Here is a 19,867-nt window from a genome sequence, read left to right on the forward strand (position 1 = left end):
TATTTGTAACAGGGTAGTTAGAACATTATAGGCAGCACAAAATGACATGTCACATCTTGCACTTTTCCACTATCACATTTTCTCAGACCACTTAAAGAGGGGTATTTTTGTGTTCTAGGGTCATTTGAACCCTTTAAGAGGTCAGCCAGAGTGAACCAGAGCAGGTCAGGTTGCAGCACAGCGGTGCAAGCTCTCACTCACAAACACGTTCTTATTGTCTAACAGAATCATTCATACACATGTATCAACACCTTGATTTTTGCACATTTTGTGCATACTATCAGATGTTTAAAAAAAACATGAAATTGGGTTATTTTGTTTTTTGTTTGCCTTCACTAATTAAAAATGTAAATTTGAATTTTTGTATTGTTTTAGTGTTTTAATTTTTCAAAAAGTCATTAAAGAATGAAAAGCTGGGATGTTTTGAGTCAAAACACATTCACATCTTTGTGATAACACGCCAAATCAAATTAATATGCAATTTCAATATTTCTAGCCCTTGAGATTTTTTTTACAACCTGAAAAGGGTCCAGAAACACTCTGGGGAAATAACAGGCTCGTGCAAGCTTTAACAGGAAGCGTCTGACGGAAAATGATGACATGTTAAATCATGAGATCCTGCAGTCTGATTAGAGGTTATCTGAACGTTTGCTTTCCTGCAAAGCATCGTGTATAGTATATCAATATCCTTAGGTTGGCCAGTTGTAGCCCAGAACTAAATCCCTTTTAAATTTAACATAAAGGTTTACACATTCATTCCTCATCCCACCTGAACAATGACTGTACTGATTTCAACTTCACTTTGCAGAAATTCAGTGTGAACAATTTAAAGGAGATGTTTACATAACAAATGTTTTTCAACAAATTGACACCTCTTCAATTTTGTTTTTACACAGAAACACACACAGACATCTACCCTGCTTTTCTTTCTTACTTAAACACATCTATGCGCTGACACACATTCGTATACACACTCACACAAACACTCCTTTTGTGTTATCTCACCTTTACGTTAATCATTTTTCCCCCTCATGCCTTGATTTCTTTCTACATCCTTTAGAAGATTTTTGATCGCAGTGAGTGTATAATGTAAAAACGAAATTCTTAACAGACTTTGACTCAGCCAAAGAAGTCAGATGATTTTAACTGACGTCTGTGAATTTGAAGAGGGATTCATTATTTCTTGAGAAGTTGCCTCTTCAGATTTTTGTCTGACTCAAACCATTGAACAGGCTTCTGGCTATCGTGGCAAACAGACTCTTATTAATGTTAAGTGTACCTTTCCTGGCAGAGTCTGTAAAATTATTCCACTATTTTGTGATTCCCACTGCAGGCTATGAAGGCAGCATGTTGATATCACTGATACCAAACTTTCAACCCTTTAAAGGTCTGCTCTTTTTTTAACCACTTCTGCTCTCAATTCTTATGAAAAACATTAGTATGGCCTTAACAGTGGAGATCGGTGCAAGTACTGCAGTGTCACTACAATAGCTTTAAAGAAGAAGAAAGAAGTAAATAAAAAAAGAGTAATTACTTCATTATGAAGATTAAAATATACTGATTTGAACTGAAAAGTGATCTGATAGATTAATGAAAAGGGAAAAGTTCATTGAGCTAGTTAGCTCAATCTGGTACAAAGCGCCTCTTCTCTATTGAGAATATATTTTTTTTGTACACTGTCCCTGATTCAGATGAATTAAACTGTTGATGGGGGGTGTCTTGGAGTCTGACTTTTTGAATGTTGAATCATGCAGCTTATGTTTATTTCTGCAGGAAAACCTGCTGCAGTCTGTGCTCCCGGTCTACATCTCCATGAAGATGAAGCTGGCAATCATGGAGCGCTTACAGGACTGTAAGGACAAAGAAGAGCAACAGCGATTGGTCAAAGATAACAACTTCCACAGTCTTTATGTCAAGAGGCATGAGAATGTCAGGTAATACAGCAAACCTCCTTTAAATACATGAACAGCCAAAGAGTGCCATTAGAAGCATTTGTTAAATACAATCATCTCATCCTGTAAGCCTCATTGTATTTGTCAAACCACATTCCTCAGGGTGATTTAGTTAGAAGTATGTCTTCAGCAATCAGGACCTAGAATAGACACTTAGGTGTCTTTCTACATACCGATAATTAGGATTTTTTTTGTTAAATATTGAAGCAAGTATTTTGACTGTCCTGTTGTACATGTTTAACATGACAGGATTAGATTAGATAGTCGATTCCAACTGATTGGATGGAATCACATGTGACTATAGATGTTTTCAATGTTTATACTGTACGTTCTGGATGTCTAAATTTGTAAATTTGTGCGTTTTCCTTTCAGTTTATAATGTGTTGTGTTCTTTCTAAAGCCTTATAAATGTGTTGTGTTAATGTGTCTTTAAAAAGAGCATTTTAAACCTACTGAGACCCTTCGTTAAGGTTAAACTAAAGTTCAATTTCAAAAAAAGTAAGAGGTGACCCTATTCAAAGAGTTATTTGTAAATGCTTTAATTTAGACAACAACCTTAATATCTGATTTTATTTTAAAAAACTTTCAATGTTTTTGGAATGATCTGAAAATGTTTTTTTTTATTATTATAGCATTATGCTTTGACTTCACATTGGATATGGTAGAAAGCAAAGACGTGCACACTAAGAGTAGTAGATTTCCCTGCTTCTCGTAATGATGGAGATCATTACTCTGTCTGTTTTTTTTTTTCCAGAGCAGTGACCCAGTTACAGCTCTTTGTTTTGTGATTTAGAAAGTGCTGACAGATATTGGGTCAGCTTATACTGAACTTTGGCAGATGGCTCACCAGCTCATTTTGACTGATAATTGTGGGCAAGATTCGGCCTCAGTTTTACGTCAAAAAGGAAATTCCTTTTAAGAGTCTATTCCCACGGGCACTGGAAAGATGGTTAGCTGCTTCTTCATAGTTTATTAATTTTTTTTTTTTCTCAATGTGGGAACTTTGATTTTAAAGAGCAAACTTGGTTCTGATCAGTTTAAATTAAAGTAAGCAAATACATAAAGACAATGGTGCACTGGCATCTATTAAGTAAGTTTGTCTTTTTTAAAGAAGTTTTTGACTTGTTAATCAAGAGGTCATTGTGCAGGCAGCAGTCATCATGTTCAGTTAGGCCCATCGTAAGAAGGTGTTGAATGATAGGCTGCATCGCTGACCTCTCCCTATAATTACTCCAGTCAGATCAGTCATTAGCTCTGTTGTCTGTCTCATGAAGCACCTGCTAATCTTCAGCCAGGCAGGTGGAGTTTCAGGGTCCATCTGCTGGTCAGCAGACAGTCCGTCATTCATGTCAGGATACAAGTTTTTGACGGCTAGTAGAAGTAGTGTGCCTTTATGAAGTGCACCGTGTATAACTGTATCACACACAAACACACATGGTGGATACTGTGGTGGTGTTTCTTTTATGTATCCAGTGTAAAATGATGTTAACTCTATTAACTGTATTCTTGGATTTGTATCAAACTGTTGAGAAAAACATGGCAGTGAGATCCCATTGATTTCCACCTAAAAACATATTAAATATATCCCCTCATGTTGTGATTTACATGCACAGCATTCATCACACCGTTTCACAATGTTTGGCACAGTTTGTGGCTCAGTGACATGAGCATGGTGTTCTCAGAGACTTTCATAGCAAAGGTTAGAGTTTCAGTTCCCATGCTAAGACAGAGAGGCAGGTCAGGTGCTCTCTGTGGGATGGACTTTTGCCAAACTTCCAGCTGTTCTTCTCAGTGTTCTGGGGTCCTTCAGAGGTCAGATGAGACAGATATCTGTGTCCCTACGGGGTCTGCTGTCTAGCAGCTACAATAATGACAAGGATATGATTCAGCTTAAGACCAGACAGGCATTTTGATTCATTCCTTGATCAGGTCAACAAGAGTGAAGGGGAGGTGGTTTGAGATGTTTTTGGGCTTTTTTTGCCATTATTAGAGTGACAGAACAGTGGATAGAGCCTGCAATCAGATCAAGAGAGAGAGTGGGGAATGACATGGAGCCACTGGTCAAATTGGAAGCAAGGCTGCCCGCTTAAAGACGGTAGCCTCTGTACATGAGGCGCGCAAATCATCGGTCCTAATTCTGTGGCCATAACTGTCTTATGGGTCATAATGTCATAATGGTAGGAGAGGCTGAAAATCAGGCTAAATAGGAAGAGATCATGTTTAATGGTCATTTTATACAGACAGAGCGCAATTAAATCCTGCACACACTGGAGGAGAAAAAATGAATGAGGAAAAAATGACACAAGTAAAAAGACATGAGGCTTCAGGAGGGAGTATGGGAACACTAGACATTTGAATAGACAGACCAGAGAGGTTCAAGCTCAGCCATGCAAGACCATGTTTAAATATTGTATTCATTAAAACCCATAAGCCCAGTTTTGGTCTTTATCAGGTCTCTTCTTTAAAGGGTGCAGAGTCAGCTAAGCTTGCATATTAATAATTTTATATCTTGAAAGGTCACATTGTACATGTCAAGGCTGAGACAGTGTTTCTGTGTATGGGAGTGTGATGTGTCTGTCTTTATTTCTCTCAGTATTCTTTATGCAGACATTGTGGGCTTCACGCGATTGGCCAGCGACTGTTCTCCTAAGGAGCTAGTCATTATGCTCAATGAGTTATTCGGGAAGTTTGACCAAATTGCCAAGGTGAGTCATCATTTAAAATTGTATTATTGCAAAAAAACAAACGCTCTTTAATTTAAGGTTGGCACCTCACCTTTTTAAAAGACATGAGTGGTTATAATGTAAAGAAAGAAGTCGTGAGGTCCTTAAAGAAAGAGTTCTCTCAATCCTCAGACTAGCTAGAAAAATTCAGTAACTGGCAGCTAACCACAGAAACTCTCTCTCCTCTTATCAAGCTGCAACGCATACACATACACACCTGAACAGTTGAGGACTGTGGTCATATTGAGCGCCTTCCGTTTGTTGAAGAAGTCATATCCTCTTTTGCTGCCTATCCACATAATACTCTATTTTTTAGTAATCTAGTATCTTCTGTTTTAATTTTTTGTAGGAAAATGAATGCATGAGAATAAAGATCCTTGGAGACTGCTACTACTGCGTATCTGGGCTGCCGGTCTCTCTGCCTAAACATGCAAAAAACTGCGTCAAAATGGGCCTGGACATGTGTGAAGCCATCAAGTGAGTTTGTGCCAACCATAACCCTTAAACCCTGAAATATGCACTGTCTCCCAATTTAGCGTTGAAGCAATGTTAAAGGCAGGTTTAGTGACTCCAAATGTTGATACTTAAATGTTTTATCAGTTATCTGTGGAACATCTCAGAGGATGTTGTGTTTTATCTGTATAACAGGACTGTGAATCATTCTGTGCTTAGTCATGCTCTTACAATTGCGCATGATAAAAAATGAAATGCAATGTTAAAGAACATAAGACAACATTAGGGAAGTCTGAATAGATGTTGACTCTAGTGGTTCATAGTTTTTAACCAGTTGTGAAAAAGCACAGCTGGAAAAGGCACAGAGGCCACCTTTTTTAACCACACCGTGAAATTGATAGCTACTAAACCCCTAACTCAGTGACATCAAGGTTGTATTTGTTTTGTTCAAAATAGTACATGAATACAGTTCTTAGAGGTTCACTAAATCTATTGACCCAAACAGGTGGTTAAAATAGACACACATGAAAAGGACCGTGAACTCTATGACTATGTTAGGTAATGTTAGGTCATCAGACTTTGATTGTACCTTAAAAGACTGTTGTGCACAAGAGACAATCATGAACACCATTGAGCTACAGTATTGATGTGAAACTCCTTCAGGCAAGTCCAGGAGGCCACAGGAGTCGATATCAACATGAGAGTGGGCGTGCACTCAGGCAACGTACTCTGTGGTGTGATTGGCCTTCGTAAATGGCAATTTGATGTCTGGTCTCATGATGTCACGCTGGCCAATCACATGGAGTCAGGAGGCCTTCCAGGGTGAGTGGCACTACTTTTGTAACCGTGTCTTTTCTTTCGATTTTGATTCAAAATGTAATTTCAGGTTAAGTGAAAGTGACACCTTAGTGTTACTGTACAACAACAAAATTGTACACAACATTCATTTCTACTTATCGTGTGACAATCAATGTCATGACATAACTGGTTTCTATTAGCGTCAGAATGTTTTTGCCTTTTTTAACTCATTTGAGAGGTCAGCGGTTGATACAGTCGAATTTTGGTCAAACTTTGTCACATAAAACCAATATAGGGTTAGGGTTAGTGTTAGGCTAAGGGGTTAGGGTTAGCCTTTTGCATCTCTGTACAAAGGCTGTTGTCTGTTTAAAATTAAATTGTCTTGATACAAATAAAGTATCTGCAATAAAAAGAGTTAATTTTACATTCAGATTCAGACTCAATCAGCTACCTCCATAGTTTACTGTTTCAATCATGTTACCAAAAGTAAAAATGCCATTGGAATAATGGATCAAATTCAATCTTTTTTTTAACTTTTAACTCAACAATTTCCAACTCCATCAAGTCAGATCTTTGAACTAGGGTTAGTGTTAGGGTTAGGGTAAGGGTTAGGGTTAGGGTCCTTATCTTTTATCACACCATGTCAAGGACTTCATTGCTGGTTTCTCTGTTTCCATCAATGTTAGGCGTGTTCACATCACAGAAGCCACACTCAAACATCTCAACAAGGCATATGAAGTGGAAGAAGGCAACGGCCACTGCAGGGACTCCTACTTAAAAGAACTCAATGTCCAAACCTACCTAGTCATTGATCCAAGGGTAAGTTCTCTGTCTGTCTTTATTGAACATACACCTGGTTAGGTAGAGAGTGGGAAACGCTCCGACACTTAATTGCCGATATGATGATGTAGCATATTAATGGGAAAATAATAATCTTAAACATGTTATTCATTTTGTAACTATTGATTTCATTTGTTGTGTACAGACAACACATGGTCTTATTATGATGAATTTAAGTAATGTAGTTTAACAAATTTTGGTTTTCATTGAGATGAATCATCTGGTTTACAGGTCTTAATGTGTGGGAGGCATCTGTCATTTTAGGCCACATCCATTACTGCATACCATTTTTTTCTTTCATGTTTATATGCTTCTATTGGCAAGAAATCCCTCCATCACTCTGTTAACATATTCCCCCCGCTCCTTACAACATTTAGTACATAAAAACAAATTTAGATGACCCGTACACCAGTTGATTCAGAGCGATCATGCTAAAATCAATGGCATTCTAACAAGTACTTACAAAACTCACCAAAAACAAGATGCAGAGCAGGTTAGAAAGTCCCATTAAAAAATCAAGAGGATTGCACAGCTTTAGTGAAAGCATTCTACCGGTGAGTGTTCTTTAATGACTTTCATGATGAGGAGTGTACTCACTAGTTTTTCAGCCCTAAGAGCTTCAGCTAAGTGTCCTGTTAATGGAATATTAAATTTTGTGTTTGTTTCTCAAGTCCAAGGACCCATCATTGAATAGTCGCAATGCAGCCAAACCTCGGGTGAATGATGGGCTGAAAATGAGGGCGTCTGTTCGTATGACCCGTTACCTGGAGTCGTGGGGGGCAGTCAAACCTTTTGCCCACCTTCAGAACCGAGAGGGATTCACCCCAGACAGCATTGTCAACGGCAAGCCACGCTGGAAGGTACACATAATGTTTTTTCAGTTATTGTTAAGATATCAATTCTCTGACGGAGACCATGTTAAAGAATAGTGTTCAGATTCAAGGCGAGGTCTAGCTGTTACAATTATAAAACAACAAAAGAACTAAACATTGTTCTGTTATGAAAGGATGTGTTTGTTAAAGCACTGCTGCACTGTGACTTTACACTATCAATGACAAAAGAAGGGACTTTTTGATTTGCTGTAGGATGTTCAATCTTCAGGCAAGAATGAGAGACTTTGCTTTTGAGTGATTTTGTAATTTCATAATGAACAACAGCTTAGTGTTTGAGAGGTATGACTAAGACAAGTGGTAACCAAACAGTGACTAGTTTAGTGCTGATGCCACATGGAAAAGTTAGATGTATTGAGCTGTGGTGGGTTTGGCCTTGGGGACTCATATATTCCATGTTTATTGCAGGACATCCCTCTACGATCAGCCCCTGGCACCAACACTGAGAGGTAAGAACTTTGAAAGGCAGGAATGATGATTTGACGTATAAAGTCTCCATTTGGTCACTATTTAGATGTTCTGCATTTTAAAAGCGTGAGTCTGAGCGTGCACATATTCACCCTGGAAGTCGTCCAGAGGACAAACACTGTTGCTTATCTTGATGGCCGGAGAAAAGTGTTTTCGATCAACTTTCCCTGCCAGAACTTTCCCTTATGTTCGTAAAATATGAACTGGTCTTTGCTCTGTCTTGTTTCCTTTTAATTAAATTGTAATACATTATATTGAAGTATTCATTTTCTAGCAGCCATCACATTGTTGCTGATGTCCAGCTAGACATACAGAAATTGTCGTAATTAAAAAAAAATGTCATCTATAATTAAAGGAGACTGCACAAGGGGTTGGTAGGTTTGTGTTGTAGCTGAAATCATGATTTGATTTCATGTGTGCACAGTCCAATCTAGCAGAAGCAGCAGCAGGTGGTGAACAGTCTGGAGTTAAAAGAAGGTGCACCTCACCCACTCAGGCCTGATGACATTAATGAAGGAATATTTTTTAACTGATGTTTAAAGTTAGAGTGTGTGCCTTTTGGCTCCTGCTGTGTTCTGATAAATGTGTGTCCTATTGTTGGGCCCTGACAGCTTTGATGAGTGTCTAGAAGAACCGTTCTCCTTGCCCACACCTCCATTCAGCAGCTATAAGTGAGTGGGGCCTTCATGGCCCACAAGGTCCACATACGATCAGGGCAGTAGTTCTCAACCTTTGGCCTTCTGACCCCAAAAATTTACAAAAAGCGCATGGAGCTTGCTAATATTCACTTTTTGTAAGAGTAAAGGAGGTTTGACAAACTGTAAACAACAGTTTTTAGTTTCCTTTTTTTTTAAACTACAGCTTACCTCCCTGCAATGACTGGGCTTCAAACTATTTCCAAAAAAGGAATTATTACACTCTTGTTGAAATTTTTCATTATTTGTGATAGTACTAGCTAAAATTACTCATTTGTTTGGAGAAGAAAAACACATTCCCACCAATCAATACCTACCTTTTGAGTCATTGTCTGAGAGTCACTCAGGGGGAGAACTACTGCCTTTGTGGAAGGCCTTGTCGTTCCAACACTAACCTAAGAAGTGGTGTAATACTGGTCTTTTATCATTGATTCTCACTGCTACAGCCAACATGTCAGCCTTAAAGCCATCAGAAAACCTGTAACCTCTGTAATCAGACTGACATGCTCTTATTAACACTGATCACTGACTGGGGCTTGTGTGTATCTGGATCTGTGCATCTGTGAGAGTGTTTCCTTCCTGATAGAATAGGGGGCTTCCACGCAGAAGCACGGCAGAGACACTCCCGCTGAATCCTGCAGACAATGTCACACTTGCACTCCCTCTAGGCAACTTTCTCACAGGCACAAAACCTAAACTTTTTCCCACTAATACTCAGAATTGCATTAACCAAGTTGCCCGTATGCACAGCTAACCTGGACAACTAAGTAACCTGCATGACCTGATCTGTTTTTTGTTTTTTTCAGGCATCTGTTCCAGTCCTTTTGCGTGTTTTAGCCTCTCTTTGTCTGCTTTTATCTCACTGTCTCTGTTCTCTACTGTGCAGGAACAAATCCCAGAAGAGTAAATTTGATGAAGAGCTGCACAATGAGATGACGACTACTATAGATGAGCTCAGCAGCAAGTACGCCGATGTTTACATTGAAATCACATTTTGTGCCTGTGATATATATCTATAAGTCTTTTCACACAGAATTGCATGAAACAAAGACTAAAGGTTAAATACGTAGTGAACTACACAAAGCAGAGGAAATCCAGCAAAACAGGTTGCACTTTGATGGTAAGAGGCATTTATTGCTAGACATCCTGCGATCACTAACGGCGTGCAGAGTCCTTGAAAATTAAGGTAAACCAGTAAGACAAAATTCATGTTGGCCGTTTTGGGGATAGGGAGTAGAATGCCTGCTCACTAGCACGTTAGCATCGCCTTTTTAGCAAGTTACTCTACTATTGTTACTCTACTATAGTGAGCATTAAGCTTAAAGCATCCCTTTGCTTAAATACAGCCTTATAAAGCAACAAGCATAACTGTAGACCGATAGTCTTAGTGGTTCAGATTTCACAAGTGTCTTCATTATTCTTTAATATGCATATACTGGTTTTAATACTTCACTCAAACACAGAGGAAAGTCTGAGGTAAATGGACCTAGACTGTCCTTCACATGAGATCTATAATCACAAGGTAATGTGTAACTCAACTCATCATTAATAAGGTAAATTAAATCTGTCCTTCATTTTCCAAGAGAGGCCTTCCAGTTACTTCCAGCATAATCCAACGTTATTGTGTTAATTGTTAATCCAAAGAGATCAGTGTAGCAGCTGTTTATTACCTGTGTGATCCAGTGCTTTTGTCAATTTATTTTAAAAAAACTCTCAAACACTTGAAATGTGAAGTTGTGTTTGTTTTCCTGTCTTTCTTTTTTTCTTCCCTCTCTTCCATTATTTAGTTGTTGCCTTTCTTTTTCTCTCTTAGGCAGTGGTCAAAGTCTGAAGAGACCGGCAGTCTAGCTCTTTGGTTTCCAAAGAAAGACCTAGAAAAACAGGTTAGTTGAAGTCAAAGCTGCAAAATTATAATTGGAAAAATTCTCATTGTTGTACCTCTGTGATCAAGCATTCTGGTGCTGAACTAGAGGCTCATGTGATCTGTGTTTCCTCCTCTTAGTACCGAGCCCTGGATCTGCCGATGTTCAAGCACTATGTAGGCTGTGCCACCTTTATCTTCCTTTGTATCTTTGTGGTTCAGATGTTTGTTACAAAGGAGTGAGTATGAATACATTTGAACTTTTATTTAATATCAAAACTATATCACAGAATTGTTATTTTTGACTGACATTTGACTTTTCCTATTCTTAGTCGACAGATGTTGGGGAACGTATTTGGAGTGTTAGTTTGTGTGCTGCTGCTCACCATGGCTATCTGTTTTGCCAGTCACCTACAGGTCAGTATGAGTGGAGTCTTACTTTAACCTTTGACTTTCTGATAATCAAGTGACTAAAGTGCAAGTTTCAGCTGGTCCCAGCTAACATTTAGACATGTGGAAAATGAAACACATGTCATTTTCCACAAAGAAGGCCTCACAGGGAAAGTAAACCTGTCATAGCTGTAACAGTAACCCACACTGAATGTAGATCAGTGTAAAATTTCCACCTTGTATAACTCTGGTCCAGCCCTGAACTGAATAACTTGTGCATGACTCACGTATGTGTTTTTGCATAAGATTGGTATTCATGAATGTAATTTCCTTCTGCAGTAGAAGAGAAAAATACATGTGGAATTCTGTATGTCTTTAATCTGAAAGCCACATGAGACATGTTAAAAAGTTCAGGAAGCCTTCAGCAGAAGTTGCAGTTTACTTACTGTCAGTAAACTTCCTTAAACTTACTCCTGAAATGTTTGGCTGTATTAGCAAAAGAGCACAGATTTGTAATCTTAAAAAAAAAAAAAATTGCTCTGAGTATTAATCCTGAGATATTAAACTGGTGAGACTGTGGTTGCACCCCGAATGTCAGGGAATGACTTAAAAAGAAATCCATTTTGGTTTAAGTTGCTGGAGTTGGAAGAATTCTGTTTTTAAATCTAACATATCATATTTCGTCCTATTTTAGAAAATGTGTTTTTTTGTGTAATTGTATTACATTTTATTACTCACAAAACTATAAAGATTGTTTAAAAATAATTTATAATATTTTTGCATTCTTTACATAACGCTATGTTTAAAGGGGCTATATGTAACTTTAAAAAATACTGCGTTTGTAGTGACACCGTATGGCCGTTAGGTGAACTGCACCAGTAACCTGTTGCTCGCTCTCCCTCGCGTGCTCGTTATACGTGCTCGTACGTACACAAACGAGCATCATAATCGGCCGCGAAACACTGGATATTTATAATGTTATAATGCATAATGTTTACAGAGGAGGTAAGAGGTCATACACGTGAAAGTCTGTGAAGGACTCTGTGTGTCTGTATTCATTCTCCATCCTACAAACTTGCTGAAAGCAGGAGTGTGTGATGAGTTTGTCCACCTTTGAGAGCTTCTAGAGCAGATAGAAGTGTGTGGAAGTCGGCCTCTGGCTGTGCAGGTGAAGACCAAGAGTGTGTGATGAGTTTGTACTGTTGATCTCTGTAAGCAGAGCGTAGTGAGGAGGACGTTGAGAACATGCATAAAATGTCACTTCCTGCATATTTTTTATACAGGCAACACAGATAGACAGTGAACATCTACTTTTTCACATCAGTTAACCGTTCGTTTATTAATGGCCGATAAAAAACAATTTATACATAAAAAAAAAGTTACATATAGAACCTTTAAAGGGAAGTCTTAAAAGAAGACATCAAGGTGTTCTTTCACTGCACTTGTTTTTCAGTTTTGAGATATCAAGCATCACTTTTTAGATAAAAAATAACACAAACATATTATGAATAGTAAGTGGTTGGTCAATGAAGGAAGGTGGGAAAGGATGTGTATAGTGCACATAAGTGTTTCACAGCCAGAATTAGTCAACATGTCATGTATGCTATTCCTTGCATTCATGGCCCTGTAGCTTTCTATAGCTAACCTTGGACTTATGGATGACTTCTGACATTGAGTCCTTGACAGGCAGTGTTTTCTCCTCTCAGACAGATTCCTTCACTCAAAATAGCGAGCACTGGGTCTCTCCCACGTGATGTCTAAAGACTGAAAAAGTCACATGCTCGCTCCTCATACCTTTTCTCAACTTTCTCCTCCCATCCCTTTATCTTCTGCAGCGCCTGTTTCCAGAGAAGCTGTCAAGATGCCAGTGGCTCCCAGCTGTGTCTGAGGCGGTGGTCAAGCGGCCGTGTGTGCGCCTCCCACTTGCTGCCATCACTACCACGGTCATCATTGTCCTGGCAGTGTTCAACGTGGTATGACCTCACATTTTTTGTGATAAGAGAGGCTCATTATGTACTCTATGCTATTTCTGGCTGTGCTACACTTAATAGCTGCCATGCCCGACTTCAAAGCATGTTGCCTGTCAGTAAATTCAGTTTGATCCCCCCTGCAGTGCTTCGTCCCGACTCGTGTGACAGAATGTTCCAGTGATAATGACACCCTGTGTCCCAGAAATGATTCCCGTGGGCAGGGATTAGAGGCCGGTCTCTTCTGTCTGCCTGTGAGTGATGGAATTATTAAACCTCAACTGTAATGACATTTCATTTTGTGTATTGGACTGGATTACATAGCATTTACAAACATGTTCATGCATCTCCTCAACTGAGAGAAAGAAATTGGTACCATGAACGTGGATTTGTGCATCATCTGATGTGCATACAGTGCATAGACCGGAACATCAGAAAACATTTGACATCATCACCGTCATCATCAGCTGCCTGTGGGGAAACACTAAGATTATTTTAAGTAGACTTTGATCCACATCACACACATTCCTTCTACAAAAACGTCTGTTCAGTAAAAATTGTGTTTTAAAATTAACGTTCCTAACATAGACTGTATAAACATGGACGTAATCTCGGTGACGTGAAACCCTTTTGAAGCCCATCGATGGCGGTGGCCATATTGGAAATGCTGTTCCAAACTAACTTTGGGTCATCCTCCTGACGAAAAGCTACTACGCCCCCAAGCCCGTCAGTCAGATCAGCCACACCTGAATAACTCCTATCCTTCATAAAATAATATATTTGGTGATATGCAAGCTTATTTTTATGTGCATTAAGTGCATTGTCAAAATGTGTGTACAGGCCTTAAATGTGGAGACAGTTTGAAAATGTTTTCACATAGTCCACGTTATAGATTTCTGGTGGAGCTTTCAGCCGCACTGCATTGATTTTTTACATTTTCAAGAGGACTTAAATTATATATGTTAATAAAATACAATATACCAAATACCTTATGGTTATAAAAACAAATAGTGTATAATTAATGCAATCATTTAAGATGATAAATAAAGGTTCTTTATGTTCATACATTATAGTTTGTTTTTAAAAAGCAATGTAATGTGATGTTGATGTTACTGACCTGAATGTTAACTACAGTTGTTGTTGCTGTCATATGGCCCTGGTCTAACTCCATCCCTTACCTCTGTCTTCCTCAGTACTCAGTGTACTGCTGCATCCTCTCACTCATTGCATGTGGAGTCTTCCTCCGGGTGAGCTTCGAGCTCAAGGTGCTCTTCGTCAGCGTGGCCACTGCAGCATACTACAGCATCATCCTCAGCATCAAGAGCGATCTGTTCAAGCGCTACAAAGAGGTCCTCTTCGCTCAGATCAGACCAGACATCTGGAACTGCAGCAGGTGGGACTGAACATACACTTAATCAGTTCAACACAGTAGTTTAGTTAGAAACACTTTTGAAACATGTAAGCAATCAGTGCTGGTGGTCAAAGGTCAGTTCAATTGTTGTTTCCATAGGAATGATTATTTAAGTATAGACATGTAATGGACTTGAATGTTCATGTTTGTTCTACAGTATTGAGGGTGACTGTGAGCTGAGATTTTTGGGGCTGGTGAAGCACCCTCAGGTGATGAGCTGCATATATATCACCCTGTTCCTGGTCACTGTGCTCATCATCTCACAACAGGTAATGTCAAACTTCTCTGTCATTCTCATTGCTTTTACAATGTATTTTCCCTTTCATCACAAACCCACTGTTAAAAACAAATACTAAAAGAGCATTGAAATGTACAACTAATGCAAGTTCAGAGGAACGTTTGAATCTCTTTCATAAACAAATCTTTGTTTTTCTAATATTTGCCAGTTTGGCCCTTCCAATTATTGTAAAATGGTAATGAAAAAACATTGATGAACACAATTGATGTTCTTTAAAATGAAGGCTCCAAAGCAAACACCTTTAAACATCTTAACCTGCCTAAGCGAGGAAAGGAGGCAGGAACTCTAAACTCTCTGTGCTCCTTTATGCTAGAATGAGTCATGCTTCCGCCAGGACTTCCTGCTAAAGTATAAGAACCGCACAGAGCAGGACGAGATCGAGACCAGGGAGAACCTGAACCGGCTGCTGCTGGAGAACGTGCTTCCAGCCCACGTAGCAGCACTTTTTGTTGGGGAGAATAAAAAGAACGAGGTGAGACTTTCTTGAAAAAAAGTACTATATTTCTTGAATTATATTTACTTTTTCACTAAATGAAAAGAAAATAGTAAATTGCGGTTTTAGGAATATTTATGATTATATAGGTATTATCGGTTTATTGATCCTGAAACTTACTGCTTAATATTATTCACTTTTTGTTTTTCTCCCCAAACAGGACCTGTACTACAAGTCCTATGACTGTGTGTGTGTTATGTTCGCCTCGGTTCCTGATTTCAAAGAGTTTTACACCGAGTGTGATATCAACAAGGACGGTCTAGAATGCTTGAGGCTCCTGAACGAGATCATCGCTGACTTTGACGAGGTTAGAAATACAAAGGGGGGGATCCTCTTTTTGGTTCTCATCCTTTTAGTCTTTGTCGAGTGTCAATGTGATACATGATGTTTGAGTTGTTTGAGAGACACAGCATAGTCTTGTTATCTAAACTCAGGACTAAGAATAAGAGTTGAATAACCATTGCATTTCATGCCAACAGGAGAAAATACTGAGAATGATGAAATGAGGAATGATGAATTCCCACACATCTTACACTCTTGTTTTTCTCTTACTCTTAACAGCTGCTGTCCAAGCCCAAATTCAGCGGTGTGGAGAAGATCAAGACAATTGGCAGCACGTACATGGCTGCTGCAGGGCTCAGTGGGACGCCTGGTCAGGAGAACAATCAGGTGGAGTAGCAGCCGCCGCAGACCAGGTTCAGGCCTGGGTCAGAACGCCTGTGTTAACTTGCAAAGCATGATCACAATTTTACAGTTGTCATATAAACATGAATGTTTCATGATGAGTCTGTTGAATGTTCTGTTCAGGACAAAGAGCGACAGCAGGCACAGATCGGGATCATGGTGGAGTTTGCCATCGCTCTGATCGGCAAGTTGGACGGCATCAACAGACATTCCTTCAATAGCTTCAGGCTGCGTGTGGGTGAGTGTGCTCAGCTGTTTGGCAGCTTGAGGAGGAACCTTTCATTAATGACTACTGCACTGCACTGTATCCAGCTTACACAACAAGGCGACACGTTTCCCTGGTTACATTGTGCAAAACGTGACTGGCATTTGAGCTTTTCCTTATTCCTTACAGCAATATTTCAAGCTAATGTACTGTTTCCTTTGACAGAAATGTATAGCCTGTGCTTTATGGCTGACTGTCATGTTGAGGAGCTTGGAGGTGATTTTGAAAGACGATGCTTTTAAATAATGTTACAGTGGCTGTTAGGGTAGAGACAGAGGTCAGAAGAGGACTTGATGTTGTGTCTGAAGTCTAGACACATTTGTTTCCACACAGCTGTCTGGGTACAGTTTTTGTTAGAGACAAACTTGAGACATAAAAACTCAAGTTTTGCAGAGTGCCGTAAACCTTCAACAGGGCACTTTCCTTGTGATGGACTGGTCTGCACTGTCTGAATTTGAAGCCAAATCCTCAAACTAATACTTTTTGAATACATGTCTATATGAAAGGAACCCTATTCTTTGACCAGTGTTAAGAAATGTTTGTTTTTTCTGCGGTCAGAGGTACATTTGGCTTTTAAGTATATATAGGATTGTGCTCTTTAAGTTACTCCATTGTTTGCTGCAAAACTCGAGCTAGAACTGCACCTTTTAAACAAACTGAAAGTGAAATGTTCTTCAGCCCTACCACTGCGCCCACAGGTGACAATTACAGCACAAAAGTAAAGGTTGAAACATTATGTAACAGCAGTGCAACAACAAGATTAGTTGAAACATAGAATATGACTGTGCACTGTAAGCTCAATGTTAGTCAAGTGTGTGGTAGTCTCTTCTTGAGTGGTCGTTGTTATGTTTGATATAAATAATCACATGACAATGACTCAGCTAAATCTGTCAAAATATAATTCAAATAGAGTTGCAATTAAAATACTTTATGTTTGAATTCAAAGAAATCCAATTGTAGCCAGCGATATCTATTACCTTCTCCTGCTCTTTTTTATTTCTCTCTTCAGGATGTTTTTTGTTTTTCTGACTCACTCAATGTTGAGTGTTTTGTCGGTGACTTTTGGTTTTATTTATTTTAAGTGTTTGAAATGTGAACTCACCCTCATGCCCTGAGCAGCATTGAGCTGTTTCTCTCCTACTCTGCTCTATTTTGGACTGTTACATTGTGTACACGTTGTTTCCACTTCTCACAGTTTTCTATTGGTTTTGTTGTCTCATGAGCTATATTAACCTTTTGAGGCCATCTCTGTGAATACAATCTTCTGTGATGCACCATTGCACTGTGACACACCCGGTGGGGGGCCATAGACCACATCCTGTTTCCCCCCTATCTCACCAGCAATATTTAATTTAGCTAACATTAGCTAACAATAGCAATGAAAAGCTACTTCTCATACACAAGAAAGTTACACTGTAGCTGATTAACCTCTGAATACAATACAAATGATTGTATTTTATTTGACTCTCTTTGTTTTTGAGAGGGAGATGTTTGTTTTCTTCTATCAAATTCTCAGTTTGCTATATAGTTCTGTGATGTCAACGTGGTTGGAAGGCTTTCGAATAAAGTGTTAACAAAAATAGTCAAATGAATTTCTCCAATTCAGGTTAAGCTAACCCAGAGAATTCTTTTCATTTCATGTGAAGTTTGCTGTGAGTGTGAAGCAGACATTTCTTCGAGTTTTAATACTCAAACTTCTTAACAGATGCGGTGGAATAATACTTAACTTTTTGGCTCCTCAGGGAAACATTTGATTTAGTTTGCAGATGTCCTCTCTGTCTCTCCAGACAGCTATGGTGATAGCTTTTCCTTTACCAGACAGAAAATGTCCTTGAAAAATCAGGGACTGTAAACCGCCAGAATTGCATTAATAACTGAAAAAAAAATTCTTAAGCTTGTCCATTCTGGCATATATGTTGCTACCTACCAACAGGGCCTCTGTGCAGCCTGAGATCTTTAGATGTCTCTTCAAACTGATATGTCATCCTGTCTTTTCTTTTTTCATTCTTCTCAGGCATCAATCATGGCCCTGTGATAGCTGGAGTGATCGGGGCGAGGAAACCTCAGTACGACATCTGGGGCAACACAGTCAACGTGGCCAGCAGGATGGAGAGCACCGGGGAGCTGGGAAAGATCCAGGTACAGAGCCCAACTGAAACACTTCACCTGTTGTTTATACAGGTCAAACAGTGTCAACAAACACATTTCACACTGACACACCTCTGCAGCCCTGTGCTGAAGATCTCTTCATGATCACAAGTGTAAAAATAAATCACACTGGCTCTATTTTAATTTTTATCTGCTTGGAACAGTGACGAAAATCCTTTCAACAGCAAGTCAAATTAATACTATTGTGTCATCACACTGAATATTTTCCTCTCTTTTGCTGTTCTACATTTAGTGTGGATCCAAAGACACTCATATTTCTTCTTTACTTATCTTCTATAAGAGGAGCCAGGTGTTCTTTTTACAGCAGGGAACTTCTCAACACGTCCCCAGATGTGCTTTTAAATCAGACCGTTAAGTTTTCTTAGCAATATTTAAGCCTTCTTTGTCTTCCAGGTCACAGAGGAAACAACGAAGGTGCTGCAGAAGCTAGGCTACTCCTGCGAGTGTCGAGGATTCATTAATGTGAAGGGCAAAGGGGAGCTGAAAACCTTCTTCGTGTGTACGGACATGAGCAAGCAACAGAGCATGGGGATGAGTTGAGGTCAGGCTGCTGAAGAAAGCAGAATTGGAGACAGATTTGTGTAAAGGGGTCTGAGTTCAAATGCTCCTGCACAGCACAAACTGACTGATGCAGCTGGGTTCCTGTGATGTCACAATGAAGCAACACTTGAAACTCTTGACCTTTCAGACGGATCAGGACGATGAAGAGGTGGTCAGAACGTACAATCATCATTTTTGTTTCCTTTCACAAACAGATATACGTCCAGTGGTCCGTCACCTTTGTACTTCTCGTCTTTAACTTGTTTATCGGTAGTTAATTGTTAATTGTGCAATTAATGTATTGCACCAATGCCAACTTGAGTTGTTATTTTTGAAGACCTCTTTGGTCCTTAAAAAAACAAAACAATGGATTCTGTTTGGATCATCATTTGAAAGTCAAGTCTGGACCCACTGCTCTGTTACTGTGTAATGAGCGTTATCAGAAATAGATCTTCTTTCATGCCTTCATCGGAGATATTCGCATAATAATTTGTTCTTTTTCTAAACTTTAAACCTTTAATAGAGGTCCAGCTGTGTATTAAAACAAGAATAAAAAGTGTCTCAAATGAACAGACTTACAGGCTATTTGCTGCTTTTCAGGAGGAAACAGACTATCACAAATCCATGTGCTGTATGTTTGAGTGCTGCTGCTTGTCTGCATAAATGCTGCAAAGAGGGAAACCTGTGATCCTCTTTTGTCTGTGACCTAACAACCTGCCTGCTGTGAAGTTTTCTCTGAACCCAGCTCAGACTATCTCCTGAACTGATCCCAATCGCTCTCTGTGTCTCTGAAAACTTGATCTGTCTCGTGGCCTTATCTTTTTGAGACCATCATGTTTCTGTAATTGTTGATACATATTAACAAGAATTTTAAAGTATTGGCCTTTATGTGAATAAAAGTGGCATTGACTTTTGTACAGTTACAGAATGTAATAAATGTTTTCCTAAGTCTGCATTCAGTGTTTTACAA

General features: G+C 39.2%; 1 protein-coding gene across 3 annotated transcripts in view; it reads left to right on the forward strand.

Annotated features, from left to right (window-relative positions):
* The window catches only part of adcy7 (adenylate cyclase 7), a 570,666-nt gene that overhangs the window by 41,122 nt on the left and 509,677 nt on the right, over nt 1–19,867 (forward strand). The window contains exons 6-27 of one of the 3 annotated variants that reach the window (XR_009674083.1): nt 1,774–1,934; nt 4,546–4,657; nt 5,025–5,152; nt 5,792–5,950; nt 6,613–6,745; nt 7,438–7,626; nt 8,065–8,105; nt 8,736–8,795; nt 9,706–9,783; nt 10,633–10,702; nt 10,822–10,919; nt 11,013–11,097; nt 12,906–13,043; nt 13,184–13,291; nt 14,231–14,430; nt 14,606–14,717; nt 15,060–15,218; nt 15,400–15,546; nt 15,801–15,908; nt 16,047–16,161; nt 18,203–18,327; nt 18,751–19,177. Coding sequence is in view for 2 of the 3 variants with exons in the window: in XM_061045565.1 (XP_060901548.1) it covers nt 1,774–1,934; nt 4,546–4,657; nt 5,025–5,152; nt 5,792–5,950; nt 6,613–6,745; nt 7,438–7,626; nt 8,065–8,105; nt 8,736–8,795; nt 9,706–9,783; nt 10,633–10,702; nt 10,822–10,919; nt 11,013–11,097; nt 12,906–13,043; nt 13,184–13,291; nt 14,231–14,430; nt 14,606–14,717; nt 15,060–15,218; nt 15,400–15,546; nt 15,801–15,908; nt 16,047–16,161; nt 18,203–18,327; nt 18,751–18,897 (2,673 nt within the window). In the remaining variant the exon portion in view is untranslated. Of the gene's footprint in view, nt 1–1,773; nt 1,935–4,545; nt 4,658–5,024; nt 5,153–5,791; nt 5,951–6,612; nt 6,746–7,437; nt 7,627–8,064; nt 8,106–8,735; nt 8,796–9,705; nt 9,784–10,632; nt 10,703–10,821; nt 10,920–11,012; nt 11,098–12,905; nt 13,044–13,183; nt 13,292–14,230; nt 14,431–14,605; nt 14,718–15,059; nt 15,219–15,399; nt 15,547–15,800; nt 15,909–16,046; nt 16,162–18,202; nt 18,328–18,750; nt 19,853–19,867 lie in introns of those variants that run through there. The other 2 variants (XM_061045565.1, XM_061045581.1) reach the window with 2 other exon arrangements.

The sequence above is a fragment of the Labrus mixtus genome, chromosome 1 (assembly GCF_963584025.1).
Source record: "Labrus mixtus chromosome 1, fLabMix1.1, whole genome shotgun sequence".
In the NCBI taxonomy this organism is placed as follows: Eukaryota; Metazoa; Chordata; class Actinopteri; order Labriformes; family Labridae; genus Labrus; species Labrus mixtus.